The sequence below is a fragment of the Schistocerca americana genome, chromosome 2 (genome assembly GCF_021461395.2).
Source record: "Schistocerca americana isolate TAMUIC-IGC-003095 chromosome 2, iqSchAmer2.1, whole genome shotgun sequence".
NCBI classification, from domain to species: Eukaryota; Metazoa; Arthropoda; class Insecta; order Orthoptera; family Acrididae; genus Schistocerca; species Schistocerca americana.
In genome coordinates this window covers 287284864-287297991 of record NC_060120.1, presented here as the reverse complement: position 1 = coordinate 287297991, position 13128 = coordinate 287284864, and the positions used below count along the sequence as shown (strand labels likewise).

The 13128-nt window shown below is 40.9% G+C and overlaps 1 protein-coding gene across 1 annotated transcript in view; it reads left to right on the top strand.

Moving 5' to 3' along the window:
• The window catches only part of LOC124595325 (probable signal peptidase complex subunit 2), a 47187-nt gene extending 38577 nt beyond the window's left edge, over nt 1-8610 (top strand). Inside the window, exon 5 of the mRNA XM_047134027.1 lies at nt 8132-8610. Within this exon, the coding sequence (XP_046989983.1) occupies nt 8132-8318 (187 nt within the window). The 3' untranslated portion in view covers nt 8319-8610. The remainder of the gene's footprint in view (nt 1-8131) is intronic.
• The last annotated feature ends 4518 nt before the right edge of the window (nt 8611-13128 follow it).

Below are 13128 nucleotides of genomic sequence, written 5' to 3'. Positions count from 1 at the left end.
TTCAATGGGGTTTTCGTTGCCACCTCCCCATCTTCATATGGTCTTTTCTGTCTTGGTGGGTTTTTAGTACCCAAGTTGGTGACTCCGTCAGATTGTTTTGAGCAGTAGAATGGTGTCGTTCAGGGTAGTGTTGTTGGTGTTACCCTCTTTGCCATAGCACTAAACAATATCACTTCTACGGTAAGGAGTCCTGTACAGTGCTCCTTATTTGTGGAAGATTTTGCAATTTTCTGTTCCTCCTGCAGTGTTGCAACAGCTGGTCATCAGTTGCAACCTACAGTGCAGAGGTTAGAGTGGGCTGCAAAGACAGATTTTCAGTTTTCCGCAGACAGTGTGCGTGTGTGTTCATTTTAATCATTCTCATCATATTTTCAATTTACCTGCCTGCATATGAGGGACACCTTTGTACATTTTAGAGACTCAGCTCGGTGAGGTTCCTGGGCCTCATTTTTTACTCCAAATTGTCATGGTTGCCACACCTGAGAGACCTGAAAGTCAGGTCTTTCAAAGCACTAAACATCATAAAGTGCCTTAGCCACAGGTCTTGGGGAGCAGTCAGGGCACGTCAGCTCCAGTTTTATAGGGCTTTTGTGTGTTTGTGGCTGGAATGTGGGTGCACAGTGTATGAATCGACAATGGCTTCTTATTTGATGTTCATTGACACTGTCCACCCTGAGGGGATTCGGCTGGCCAAGGCTGCTTATAGAACCAGTTCCATACCCAGTCTCTGTCCTGAGGCTGTGGAGCCATCTTTTACCATCTAGCACAAACTCCACATGGTGCATCAAGTATGTAACTTTCTCGCAGCTCTGACTTCAACCACATACCACACTGTTTCTCTCTGCCTCTGAAACGCCTTTTCTCCATCTGTCCACAATGCCTTTTGGGATCCATGTGTGGTGTGTGCTGGAGTCATTCCGTGTGGAGCATGTACAATCTCAGATCCAGGCAGGTTGCTTCAGAGGGCTGGAATGATTTAGATTTAGTGCAGTACAGGAGAGATTTCACTCCTTCTTTTGTTTTAATGCAATATTTTGTAACATTTTAAATGAGCACCACAACTATGTAGCTGCCTTTGCGAATAGGTCTAAGCAGGGGGACTCCATTGGATGCTCTTGTCGTTTTCTCAGTTTGTGTCCTCTGGGTCGAACTGCCTCAAGAATTTAGTGTCTTTGCTGCAGAATTGTATTGCCCCCATGGAGTAGATGAGATGTTCTTCAAGTGCTAAATTTCTTGTCTGTTCCAATTCTCTGAGTGCTCTTCACTCTATGCAGTATTTGTACCCAGCAGGTAAAGTAACCCAGGATGCCTTCCTCTAGCTATGACGACAGGAGAAGATGTCTTTCTACTGAGTACCAGGCGAATGGGTAGGGTGGGGAATGAAAGGGTGGATCTAGCAGCCAAGGTGGCGTGTCGTGATCCTCAGTTCTTTCAGTGTCCCATCCCCCTGCATGCTCTCACCTCACTGTTGAGGTACAAAGTCATGTTTCAATGGGGAGATGAGTGGCTAGAAGTGACCGACAATAAGCTCCATGTAGTAAAGCCCACAACTCGGCCGTGGCATCTCTCCTTCCAGCCACGTTGACAGGACGAGGTCCTTCTTGCTCCTCCTCACATAGGCCACAGCCGTAAGACACGTGGCTTCTTACATCAGCGAGAGGACCCTCCAGTGTGTGGCGCTTGTGGTGTACAGGTAACTCTGCACCACATTTTATTGGACTGTGCTTTATTTTCTGACTAGCAGGCCACTATGGATTTGCCAACAGATCTACCCTCTATTCTAAGTAAAGTTCAAACAAATGTAATTCAAGTTTTAAAGTTTTGTGAATTGTCCAATATTTTTCCAAACATTTTAGGCGAATAACTTTAATGTGTTCTCAGGGTGACTGGCACACACACACACACACACACACACACACACACACACACACACCTGCAGTTCCCAGAGTCTTGCAAACATTGTGAGTCCCCAGAGATTATCAAATGCCAAAGCATTTTCAATGAGTGTGGCCATTACATGCTTGCAGCTGACATGTGCTAATTTGATGCCCAATTAATTGCATCATTAATCAACATATTTTCATCGTCACTCAACACTATTTTAGTTGGAGCTTGGCCTTTAGATCTTTCCCTGTAATTTCCATTACTTTGTCTCGTCTGCCCATGTTCAGCCAGAGGACCCGTATTGGTGTGGCCTGAGTCTCAGGAGCCATCTGTGAGCCTGTAATTGGTTACACAGAAGCTGCCTCTGGGCTTTAGCCAAGGTGTTCCTCAGCCAAATTGGCCTATGTGGTATAGGATTGGCTGATTCTTTGTCTTTCAGTTTCTTGAAGATTATCGTGTTTGCTAACTTCCAGGCTGGTGGTACTCGTCCCAGCCTTAGAGCTTCATTTATTAAATGTGGTAAAATGGGCTAATCTATTGTGCTACTCATTTAAGGGTCTCTAAGTGAATGCTGTCTAGGTCTGGTGCATTTTTAATTTTCCTATGGCTAGTGCCACTTCTTCATTTTTGAAGGAGCAGATGACAGTCTCTGTTGGATAGTCTATCTCTGTTAGAGCTCCTAAATGGGTGTAGTATGGATTGTCTGTGTTTTGATTGTCATCGGGTAGGAACTTATAAAGCAGAAATTCCCCTGTATGTCTCCATCCCTGTGTGAAGGTTCTGTCATCCTGTCTAAGTCTGACTAGCAAAAATGGTGTTTTTGCTCTCTCCATCATCAGTTTGTACAGTGCTTCCCATGTGTTGTCACTTAATTGGGTTTGTACATACTCGTCCCAATGTCTTCTCCTCACTTTCAGTAGCAGTACCTAATATTGTGCCTTTGGCTCTCTAAACTCCCTGTAGCATTTACTGCCCCCTGGTAGTATCTGCCTGTGGTTCTCAAATTCCTATTGAGTCTGCTAGGTTCATTGAACCAGGATACATTTCTTTTACCCTTATCTACTATTGTTGGGATTCCAGTACCTTGTGCTTCTTGCAGTGTCTCTGTCAGTATATGTATCCTATAACCAATGCTCCCTTCAATCTGGGAAAAATCATGCATTCCTAAAAATTCCTGTAATTTCTGCCAGTCTACTTTACCAAACAGAAATGTCTTGTTGTGTGTTCTTGTATCGTGTGTGTGGCAATACTTGTGATTATGACATTATGATTTCTGTATTTAGCTGTGTCAATACCTCCTATTTTATATTTGCTATTGTAAAGTCAGTATTTGATTTTACTCCCATCCTGTTGCTACATGTGTGGGGTTGGCTCTCCCTGTTAACTACATATAGGTTATTCATGTGTATATTGTCGTAACTGGATTGACCCCATGTATCTGTTTGTGGTGAGTCCCACAGTGTTGAATATGTGTTGACTTATGCAACGATGATTTAACTTTTTATGTCGTGCACCTTATTAAAGTGTGTGTATCTGTTCTCTACACAGATGGATCTCAGCAGAGAACTGCACATAAATTTGCAAAATTACCTATGTAACATTCCTTGTGTGCATTTCTACCATAACTGTGTGGTCAGAGCATAGTAGTTAGATGTTTTTTCACTGGCTGCTGGTTGCAACTTTTGGATCAGTGGCCATTTGATCACTGTTGGGGTGCTTGCAGTGCCAATCAGCTATGTGTTCCTTGTGTGCAGTTTCTGTGAGCACATCACATCACATCCACACATTCCTTGTTGTAACCTTTTATAGCTCTGTGTTCATAACAGTGCTTCCCATAGCATTTAGTTGGAACAGGTTCGTAGGCATTTGGTGAAAACAAAGCACTTCATACCCATCCTGGTCAGATCAAAGACTTACACAGGTCTCTGTACACTTGATCAAAGTTGAATCCTACCGATATCCACAAACGTGCTACCCTGCGATTTCTAGCAGTCCACAAGGATCATTTAGAGATTTTTGATGTTAAAAATCATTTGTTCTGATTGTTCACTAGAAGAAAATCATATTGTGCTTCCTTTCAGGTGCCTTACGCTTGTAATGAAACACTGAGCAGTTTAAAAGATGTCTCATTGTTCTAGTCTGTTAGTGCACGTGTTCTCCTGTAGGAACAATTTAGTCGTGGATGCAGTTTTGTTGGATTTTATATCTCCTCATTTTCTTTCTGTTTTTTATGGTTTTTGATTAATTTTTTTCTTTGTTTGTGTTTTTTAGATGATTGGTTTTGTGTGTCATGTTGTTCGTGGTCTGTTATATCTGACTTGGCTCATCTGTTTGTATGCTGTCATTGTTGTCAAATTGTTGCTTACCTCATTTTTTGTCATCTGCTGTACCTGTCATGGATGCTGCAGTCATTGATCTCTTGTGAGAATTGTTGTCCTGCTTATTGTGTCTATTGTGAGCATCCGTGTAACCCCATAATGCAAAGTGTGCTGGTGTGATGAATCAGTTACTATCAGCCGTGTCATGTTCCCTTTTTGTAATGTATGTTGTCATTTTTGCAGTCTGCTTGCTCCCTTTGGTCAACCACTTTGTGTTCTATGTCGCGTAGCTTGTTTGCGTGTTGATCTGTGTTTCTGGCCTTGGGGTGAGCAATACTTGCCTCCAACAGAAGGGCCTCTTCTGCATCATTCAGTCAGTATTCTGCTGAATGCAAGGTTGTAATGTAGGATGTAGTTTCCCTGAGGTACACACACACACACACACACACACACACACACACACACACACACATTCACACACTTCCTGACTTACACATTCCTTGTTGATGACCTCATACTCTGATTCTTCATTGTGTAAAGTTAGCCATATTTGAGTACCTGTACATTGGTATAGTTCATGCTTCAGTTGCCTAGCAAAGTTGTAGTCCATTAAGCCCTGCATTACAATGTATTCTATGTACTATGTCATAGTAATATATCTTGTATGCATGTTCGCGTGTCAAATTTGGCCTTGAAGTCAGTTTGTCATAACCATGCAACCACAAAATGCAAAGCATGCGTTCTGGTGGAGGATGCTTTGTACTTCTTGCTCATTGCGTTGATACTGGAGTTTACTATAGCTCACACACCACGTCAGTGAACATATGTGTGATTATATTCAACGTGTGTGATCTGTCATGGCTCATTGTATGTCACACATTCCAGATCCCTTGCCTTGTTCCTGTCCCTTCTTTGCGTGGTATGCACGTAACATTTTCAGATTCCCCATTGTCGGATTTGACTGAAAGATAAGTCAATTTGAGAGGTCTGTGGTGGGGGGAAATGTAAGACTCCATAGCGTCTGAAGGACATATAATTGTTTTAACTGTTACTTGCTATGCCCAAAATTTTGATAAAACATTTTCGCATCCATGTTGTTTTTGTTGTGGTCTTCAGTCCTGAGACTGGTTTGATGCAGCTGTCCATGCTAATCTATCCTGTGCAAGCTCCTTCATCTCCCAGTACCTACTGCAACCGACATCCTTCTGAATCTGCTTAGTGTATTCCTCTCTTGGTCTCCCTCTACGACTTTTACCCTCCACACTGCTCTCCAATGCTAAATTTGTGATCCCTTGATGCCTCAGGACATGTCCTACCAACCGATCCCTTCTTCTAGTCAAGTTATGCCACAAACTTCTCTTCTCCCCAATCCTATTCAATACCTCCTCATTAGTTACGTGATCTACCCACCTAATCTTCAACATTCTTCTGTAGCACCACATTTCAAAAGCTTCTATTCTCTTCTTTTCCAAACTATTTATTGTCCATGTTTCACTTCCATACATGGCTACACTCCATACAAATACTTTCAGAAACGACTTCCTGACACTTAAATCTATACTCGATGTTAACAAATTTCTCTTCTTCAGAAACGCTTTCCTTGCCATTGCCAGTCTACATTTTATATCCTCTCTACTTCGACCATCATCAGTTACTTTTGCTCCCCAAATAGCAAAACTCCTTTACTACTTTAAGTGTCTCATTTCCTAATCTAATTCCCTGAGCATCACCCGACTTAATTCGACTACATTCCATTATCCTCGTTTTGCTTTTGCTGATGTTCATCTTACATCCTCCTTTCAAGACACTGTCCATTCCGTTCAACTGCTCTTCCAAGTCCTTTGCTGTCTCTGACAGAATTACAATGTCATCGGCCAACCTCAAAGTTTTTATTTCTTCTCCCTGGATTTTAATACCTACTCCAAATTTTTCTTTTGTTTCCTTTACTGCTTGCTCAATATACAAGTTGAATAACATCGGGGAGAGGCTACAACCCTGTCTCACTCCCTTCCCAACCACTGCTTCCCTTTCATGCCCCTCAACTCTTATAACTGCCATCTGGTTTCTGTACAAATTGTAAATAGCCTTCCGCTCCCTGTATTTTACCCCTGCCACCTTTAGAATTTGAAAGAGAGTATTCCAGTCAACATTGTCAAAAGCTTTCTCTAAGTCTACAAATGCTAGAAACATAGGTTTGCCTTTCCTTAATCTTCCTTCTAAGATAAGTCGTAAGGTCAGTATTGCCTCACGTGTTCCAACATTTCTACGGAATCCAAACTGATCTTCCCCGAGGTCGGCTTCTACCAGTTTTTCCATTCGTCTGTAAATCATTCGCGTTAGTATTAAACTGATAGTTCAGTAATTTTCACATCTGTCAACACCTGCTTTCTTTGGGATTGGGATGATTATATTCTTCTTGAAGTCTGAGGGTATTTCGCCTGTCTCGTACATCTTGCTCACCAGATGGTAGAGTTTTGTCAGGAGTGACTCTCCCAAGGCCATCAGTAGTTCTAATGGAATGTTGTCTACTCCTGGGGCCTTGTTTCGACTCAGGTCTTTCATTGCTCTGTCAAACTCTTCACGCAGTATCATATCTCCCATTTCATCTTCATCTACATCCTCTTCCGTTTCCATAATATTGTCCTCAAGAACATCGCCCTTGTATAGACCCTCTATATATTCCTTCCACCTTTCTGCTTTTCCCTCTTTGCATAGAACTGGGTTTCCATCTGAGCTCTTGATACTCATACAAGTAGCTCTCTTTTCTCCAAAGGTCTCTTTAATTTTCCTGTAGGCTGTATCTATCTTACTCCTAGTGAGATAAGCCTCTACATCCTTACATTTGTCCTCTAGCCATGCCTGCTTAGCCAACATAAATTGATATTGTGGTTATTGTCAAACAATGGAAACTCCAGGTAGGAATATAAAAAATGCAGAAAAAGATAGATTGCTACGTACCGTGAAGAAGACTCATCGAGTTGCAGACAGGCATGATTAAAACACACACACACACACACACACACACACACACACACACACACACACACACACAAAACTGCCAACTCCAGCATCTCGGCGGCCCAAGATGTTGGAGTTGGCGGTTGTGTGTGAAACGTGCTTGCTTGCTTGCTTTTGTGTGTGTGTGTGTGTGTGTGTGTTTGTTTACTGTGAAGGCTGTGGCCGAAAGCTACATGTTAGTCTCTTTTAATCGTGCCTATCTGCAACTTTTTTGGGTTATAGTGTTGCCCAAAATTTTGGTTTCTTGACTCACAGAAGTTTTTGACCATTATATCTTAGACTGCCATAAACAAAGATTTACAGTAGTCACAAGCTCATATCTCTGTGGACTGCACTAACTATAGTCATTCATAATCACATACCAATTATTTATATCCTAAGTAGTGCTAGAAACTAACTAGGTTTACTATGAGTTGTAATAACAGCATGAGTGAAAAATAGGTTTTTAAAAATCCTATTTTCATACATCAAGGACAAACATAACTGCAGCAAACTATGATAAAAGATGGTAAAATCACAATCATTTAAATTGGAGCCCGTTGTTATTTTAATAACTTGTAGCTCATCTCGGTACTTGGGATGTCTGGAAAGGTACAGATTGGAAAGAGAAACTGCTAATAAAGTTTGCCGGCTGGAGTGGCCGAGCGGTTCTAGGCGCTACAGTCTGGAACAGCGCGACCGCTACGGTTGCAGGTTCGAATCCTGCCTTGGACATGGATGTGTGTGATGTCCATAGGTTAGTTAGGTTTAAGTAGTTCTAAATTCTAGGGGACTGATGACCAAAGAAGTTAAGTCCCATAGTGCTCAGAGCTTCTTTTTTTTCTGTTATTTCAGGAACTTCGAGATGAGTTGTTCTTGCTTTTGCATTTGGGAACTGTATTGAAATATATTTGTTTTTCTTCTGTTTACAGGTATGATGATAAGTACAACTTAGTGCTAACATACAAAGATGGCAAAACAGGTTCTGTAAGAGAAGCAACAATGGTGAGATCTGTGGCAAACTTTATAGATGAAAATGGTTGCCTTGTGTATGAACTTCTTGAAACAGAAGTTTCCAAACTGCATAACAGTCTCCTTACAGAGCGCAAGGAGAAGTAGCAGTATTTGACAGGAGGGCCTGTTTTGACAGTCTACAAATTGACAGGCTTCAATTGCTCTGTGTGTCAGTGGGAACAAAGACTCCTCTGTGTACATACAGCTGGACTGATATTTATTTATCGTATGCCACACTCTCTGAACAGGATATCGATCCAGTGACTTTTTACATGCAAATGCGGGCACATTGCATCATGTGCGAATTTCAAGGAATGGTACTGAATGGGAAAAATTGTTGATTTGGTGAAAATGATACTTTGTCTTTCTTGTTTCAAATAAAGAAAGTTTAGATCAACTCTGTTTATTTAATTTACCATAGACAAATGTTTTTTAGTACTTACACTTTTATTATGTGTTTCTGTAATACCAAGTTTTCTAAGCAAATTGTTAAGCAGACTTAACGGAAAATACTCACTTACTCCCAACAGACACAAATAAAAGTGCACAGATTACCCTGCTTTTTAACTAATATCCATTCCTTGGGAAAGAGAGAGGGATAGGGTGGGAAATGTTAAATAGGAAGGGCATGTCGTTCAAACCCCAGGATGAGAGGTACCCACCCGTTGTGATTATTCTCTATCTTTTTGGGGGAAACTAACCTCAGAAAAAAAATAAAAACAAACACCATCTGAACAGGCCTTGAAGGCCTAATGCTACCAACCGGCTGCCATGTCATCCTCAGCCTTTAGGCGTCATGGGATGCAGGTACGGAGGGGCACATGGTCACCACACAGCTCTCCTGGCTATTGTCAGTTTTCGTGACTGGTGCCACTGCTTCTCAATAAAGTAGCTCCTCCATTGGCTTCACAGGGGCTGAGTGCACACCACTTGCCAACAGCACTCGGCACACCCAGATGATGACCCATCCAGGTGCTAGCCGAGCTCAACAGCACTTAACTTTGGTGATCTTACAGGAATTGGTATAACCAGTGCAGCAAGGCCATTGGCCCCTAACCCCAGAATGTCGAACATGAGATTTGGGATCCCAAAAGGGTCAGTAGTGGACCCACTCTTCTTCATAACCTACATAAATGAGTTTGATTCCATCAGAACAGTTGCACACAGCAATAGGTGTATATTTCGAATAAGGAAAAGGGAATTCAGCAATCAGTCACAAATCCAGTCTGTATTTCACTGCATATCTAGATTTCTCTTATTGTATAGCTGTCTTCAGTGCTAATAATTTGAGAAAATACCCAGGAATCAGTATTAGAAAGATGTAGTTAAAAATGACATTTTAAAATAGTAGTGACAACATATTAGGTAATGTACTATTTAAACTGAGTCATATAGTCTCGATAAGATTGTGACAATGTACTATACAACTAACACATACATAACCCGATTCTAACAGAGGCTGTTGTTTACAGTACAAGTAGCCACAGCTTACATTTCATGGGTAGAGTAACATGCTCTATATCACTAACATCAATGCAAAATTACCAGTTCAATTTTTTGTATAAAATTGAGGATAAAATTAAAAACTGAGACCGAGTAACCTTCATTACAATTAACAATTTTGGCATAAAGCAAATACATGTTAAAATATTAAAGATAATATTATGAAAAGCGAAGTTGCTGCTCACCGTACAGTGGAGATGATGAGTCACAAATGGGCACAATAAAAATACTTCCACAAATAAAGCTTTCGGACAGTAAGGCTTTTGTAAAAAATATACACACACACACACACACACACACACACACACACACACAAATGCAACTCACACACACATCTGTAGTATCAGGCAGCTGAAGCCACACTGCCCACTGGCACTGATTGTGATTACAGTGTCATCGCATACCTATCATAATTAATGTTACAACATCATATGAACTGCAGTGCCTTAGCTGCGGAGAAGAAAAGAAGTGCACAAATTGCGTTATAACTGAACTTTTAAGAGATCGCTTCAAAATGTATTGGGTGAAATTGACATTAAAAACATTAACAAGTAAGATAACAGCAAAAAACACCCTCAAATAATAATAGATTTTGTTCTTACATGATGAATTGCCAAGTATTATATAAAGAGAAGAACTGTTAGGCATGCTGCAACCCTTCCTAAGAAGTCTTCTGCCTCCAAATAGGAGACCATCAAAAAGCTCCCAAAAATGGTTGCTTTTCATCACCACCTGTTCATTTAGTAGGTCGATATCAGAAGACCTTGGACGGCAAAAAATCACAATCTTCTCCAGTAAGTCCATAAATTTGCTTTTTTCAGTTAGATTAGTTCGCAAGTATTTGCGACCACAAATTGTGATTTAAATTTCTCATGCAAACTGAGACCTATAGAGCATGTGACATTTCCAAATAGCCTGATATGTGTTGTTTGTTGTGCACAGTTGGATGGCAGTCATCATATGTTCCAATTGTAGCTGTTCTCGAGCAATAATGCTCACTTCGTAGCCAGTGTCTATAAGGAAGCATTAATTTATTATGTTGCCTAACACACTCGGGCTACCTCTGTCACATGTAGACAGGACAAAACTAGGTCTTCAGGCTTTCTCAGTGAGGCATTTTCATCTTGGAAAATCAGATTTTTCTGTCCATAATCTGCATCATATGTGCGCAATATTTTGAACATGTAACTCGCAATTGAAATATCGTGCCAGTACAATGCAGATTACAAGCAAAATCCCAGTTTTCCAAGGGGACAAAACTAGTATGGCCCACTTGCTTGAGCTGTAGGCAACTTTGTTGTGTGCATACTGTGGACTGCGTCTTATATTTGGGTGGTTGCATGGTGTGAAGGAGGTCTGTGCCCCACTCCTCGAAAGTGAGTGAAACCAACACAGCCACGGAAACGTTCCCTCACTGCCGCAAGGTATGTTTTTGAGAGTCATGGACTTGGCAGTCACAGCCAGCCAAATGTCATGCTTCCAGGCAATCGCTCGTCTACATCTGCAAACCACTGTGAGGCGCATCACAGAGGGTACATCCTACTGTACCATTTATTAGGGTTTCTTTCATTCCATTCATGTATGGAGTGCAGGAAGAACGATTGACTGCCTCTGTGCATGTAGTGATTATTCTAATGTAATGTGAGTGATACCTTGGGGATTGAATCAGTCTTTCCTTCTCATCCTCTCTGGTAAGTCTCCCGTGACGCAGTGTTCTGGGTGACTTTTCCGAACTCTACCCATTTTCCTGTCCAGTCCTTTTCCTTCACACCTCTTCCATGCCCTCAACCCTTCTGCCAGAGGAAGGAGCCATTGGCTCTGAAAGCTTGCATATGTAAAACCTTTTTTATATATGTGTTCTCCCGCCACCGCTTGGTGAGTATATTTTTTATCTATCCAATTACATTATGCTGTCAAAAAATGATTATTTTTGTTATTATACGGAATTATAGTATATTCCTAGGTCATCATTTAACACTGGTTCTTGAAACTTTGTTAATTGATTTTCTCAGTTTAGTTCACATCTATCTTCAAGAGTCTTCCAGTTCAGTTCCTTCAGCATTTGTGTGACTCTCTCACAGATTAAACAAACCTGTGACCATGCATGGTGTATACATTCACTATCCCCTGTTAGTCCTATTCAATATGGTTCCCACACGCTTATGCAATATTCTAGGATGGGTCTAATGAGTGATTTGTTAGCAATCTCCATTGTAGACTCATTGCACTGTCCCAGTATTATACCAATAAACCAAAGTTACCACCTGCTTTACCCACGACTGAGCCTATATGATCATTCCATTTCATATCCCTACAGTGTATTACACCCAGATATTTGTATGAGTTGGCCAATTCCAACAGTGACTGATTGATACCATAGTCATAGTATACTACTTTTTTTTCATTTTGTGAAGTGCACAATTTTACATTTCTGAACATTTAAAGCAAGTTGACAATCTCTGCAGCACTCCAAAATCTTATCAAGATCTGACTGAATATGTATGCAAATTCTTTCAGATAATACTTCATTGTAGATAACTGTGTCATCTGCAAAAAGTCTTATGTTACTATTAATATTGTCTGCAAGATCATTAATGTACAGCAAGAACAGCGAGGGACCCAAAACACTTTCCTGGGGTACACCTGAAGCTACTTCTACATCTGACCATCTAAGATTACATGCTGCATCCTCCCTACCAAAAAAATCCTCAGTCCAGTCACAAATTTTACTTGATACCCCATATGATCATACCTTTGACAATAAGCATAGGTATGGTAGTGAATCAAATGCTTTTTGGAAATCAAGAAATACAGTATATATCAGATTTCCTTAATCCAAAATTTTCAGTATGCCATGTGAGATGGGTTTCACATGATGGATGTTTTGGAAATCCTTGCTGGTTGGCATTGAGGTCATCATTGTGTTCAAGATACCTCATTATGTTTTAGCTCAGAATATGTTATAAGATTCCACAACAAATCGATGTCAAGTATATTGGATAGTGGTTTCGTGGATCACTACCCTTCTGCGGTTTTTTCCAAGACATGGGCACGGTATTTTGTTTGAGGGATCTATGATAGATTATAGTTGGAAGAAGGGGTACCTCAGCTGTAAATTCAGTATGTCACTCTCGCGATGGTACGTAATTGCTTGGGTCTTGTTATCTCCTCTTGGGTGCAGCCAGCATGTCATGCCAGGAAAGTGCTGGCATTGTTCGTTTTTGCGTGTCATTTTCAAGTATTGTTATTGCTGTGGGACTGCGAAGAGTCTGTCAGACAGAAACAATTTGTTTTCCCTCATATCATATTCGTGTGAAATCACCACCAACTGGATCTGAGGCAGTAATTTAGTTAACTAGAGCATGCTTTCCGGCATAAGCCAGGTTGATCGATTCATCTCAGCAACAGAGAT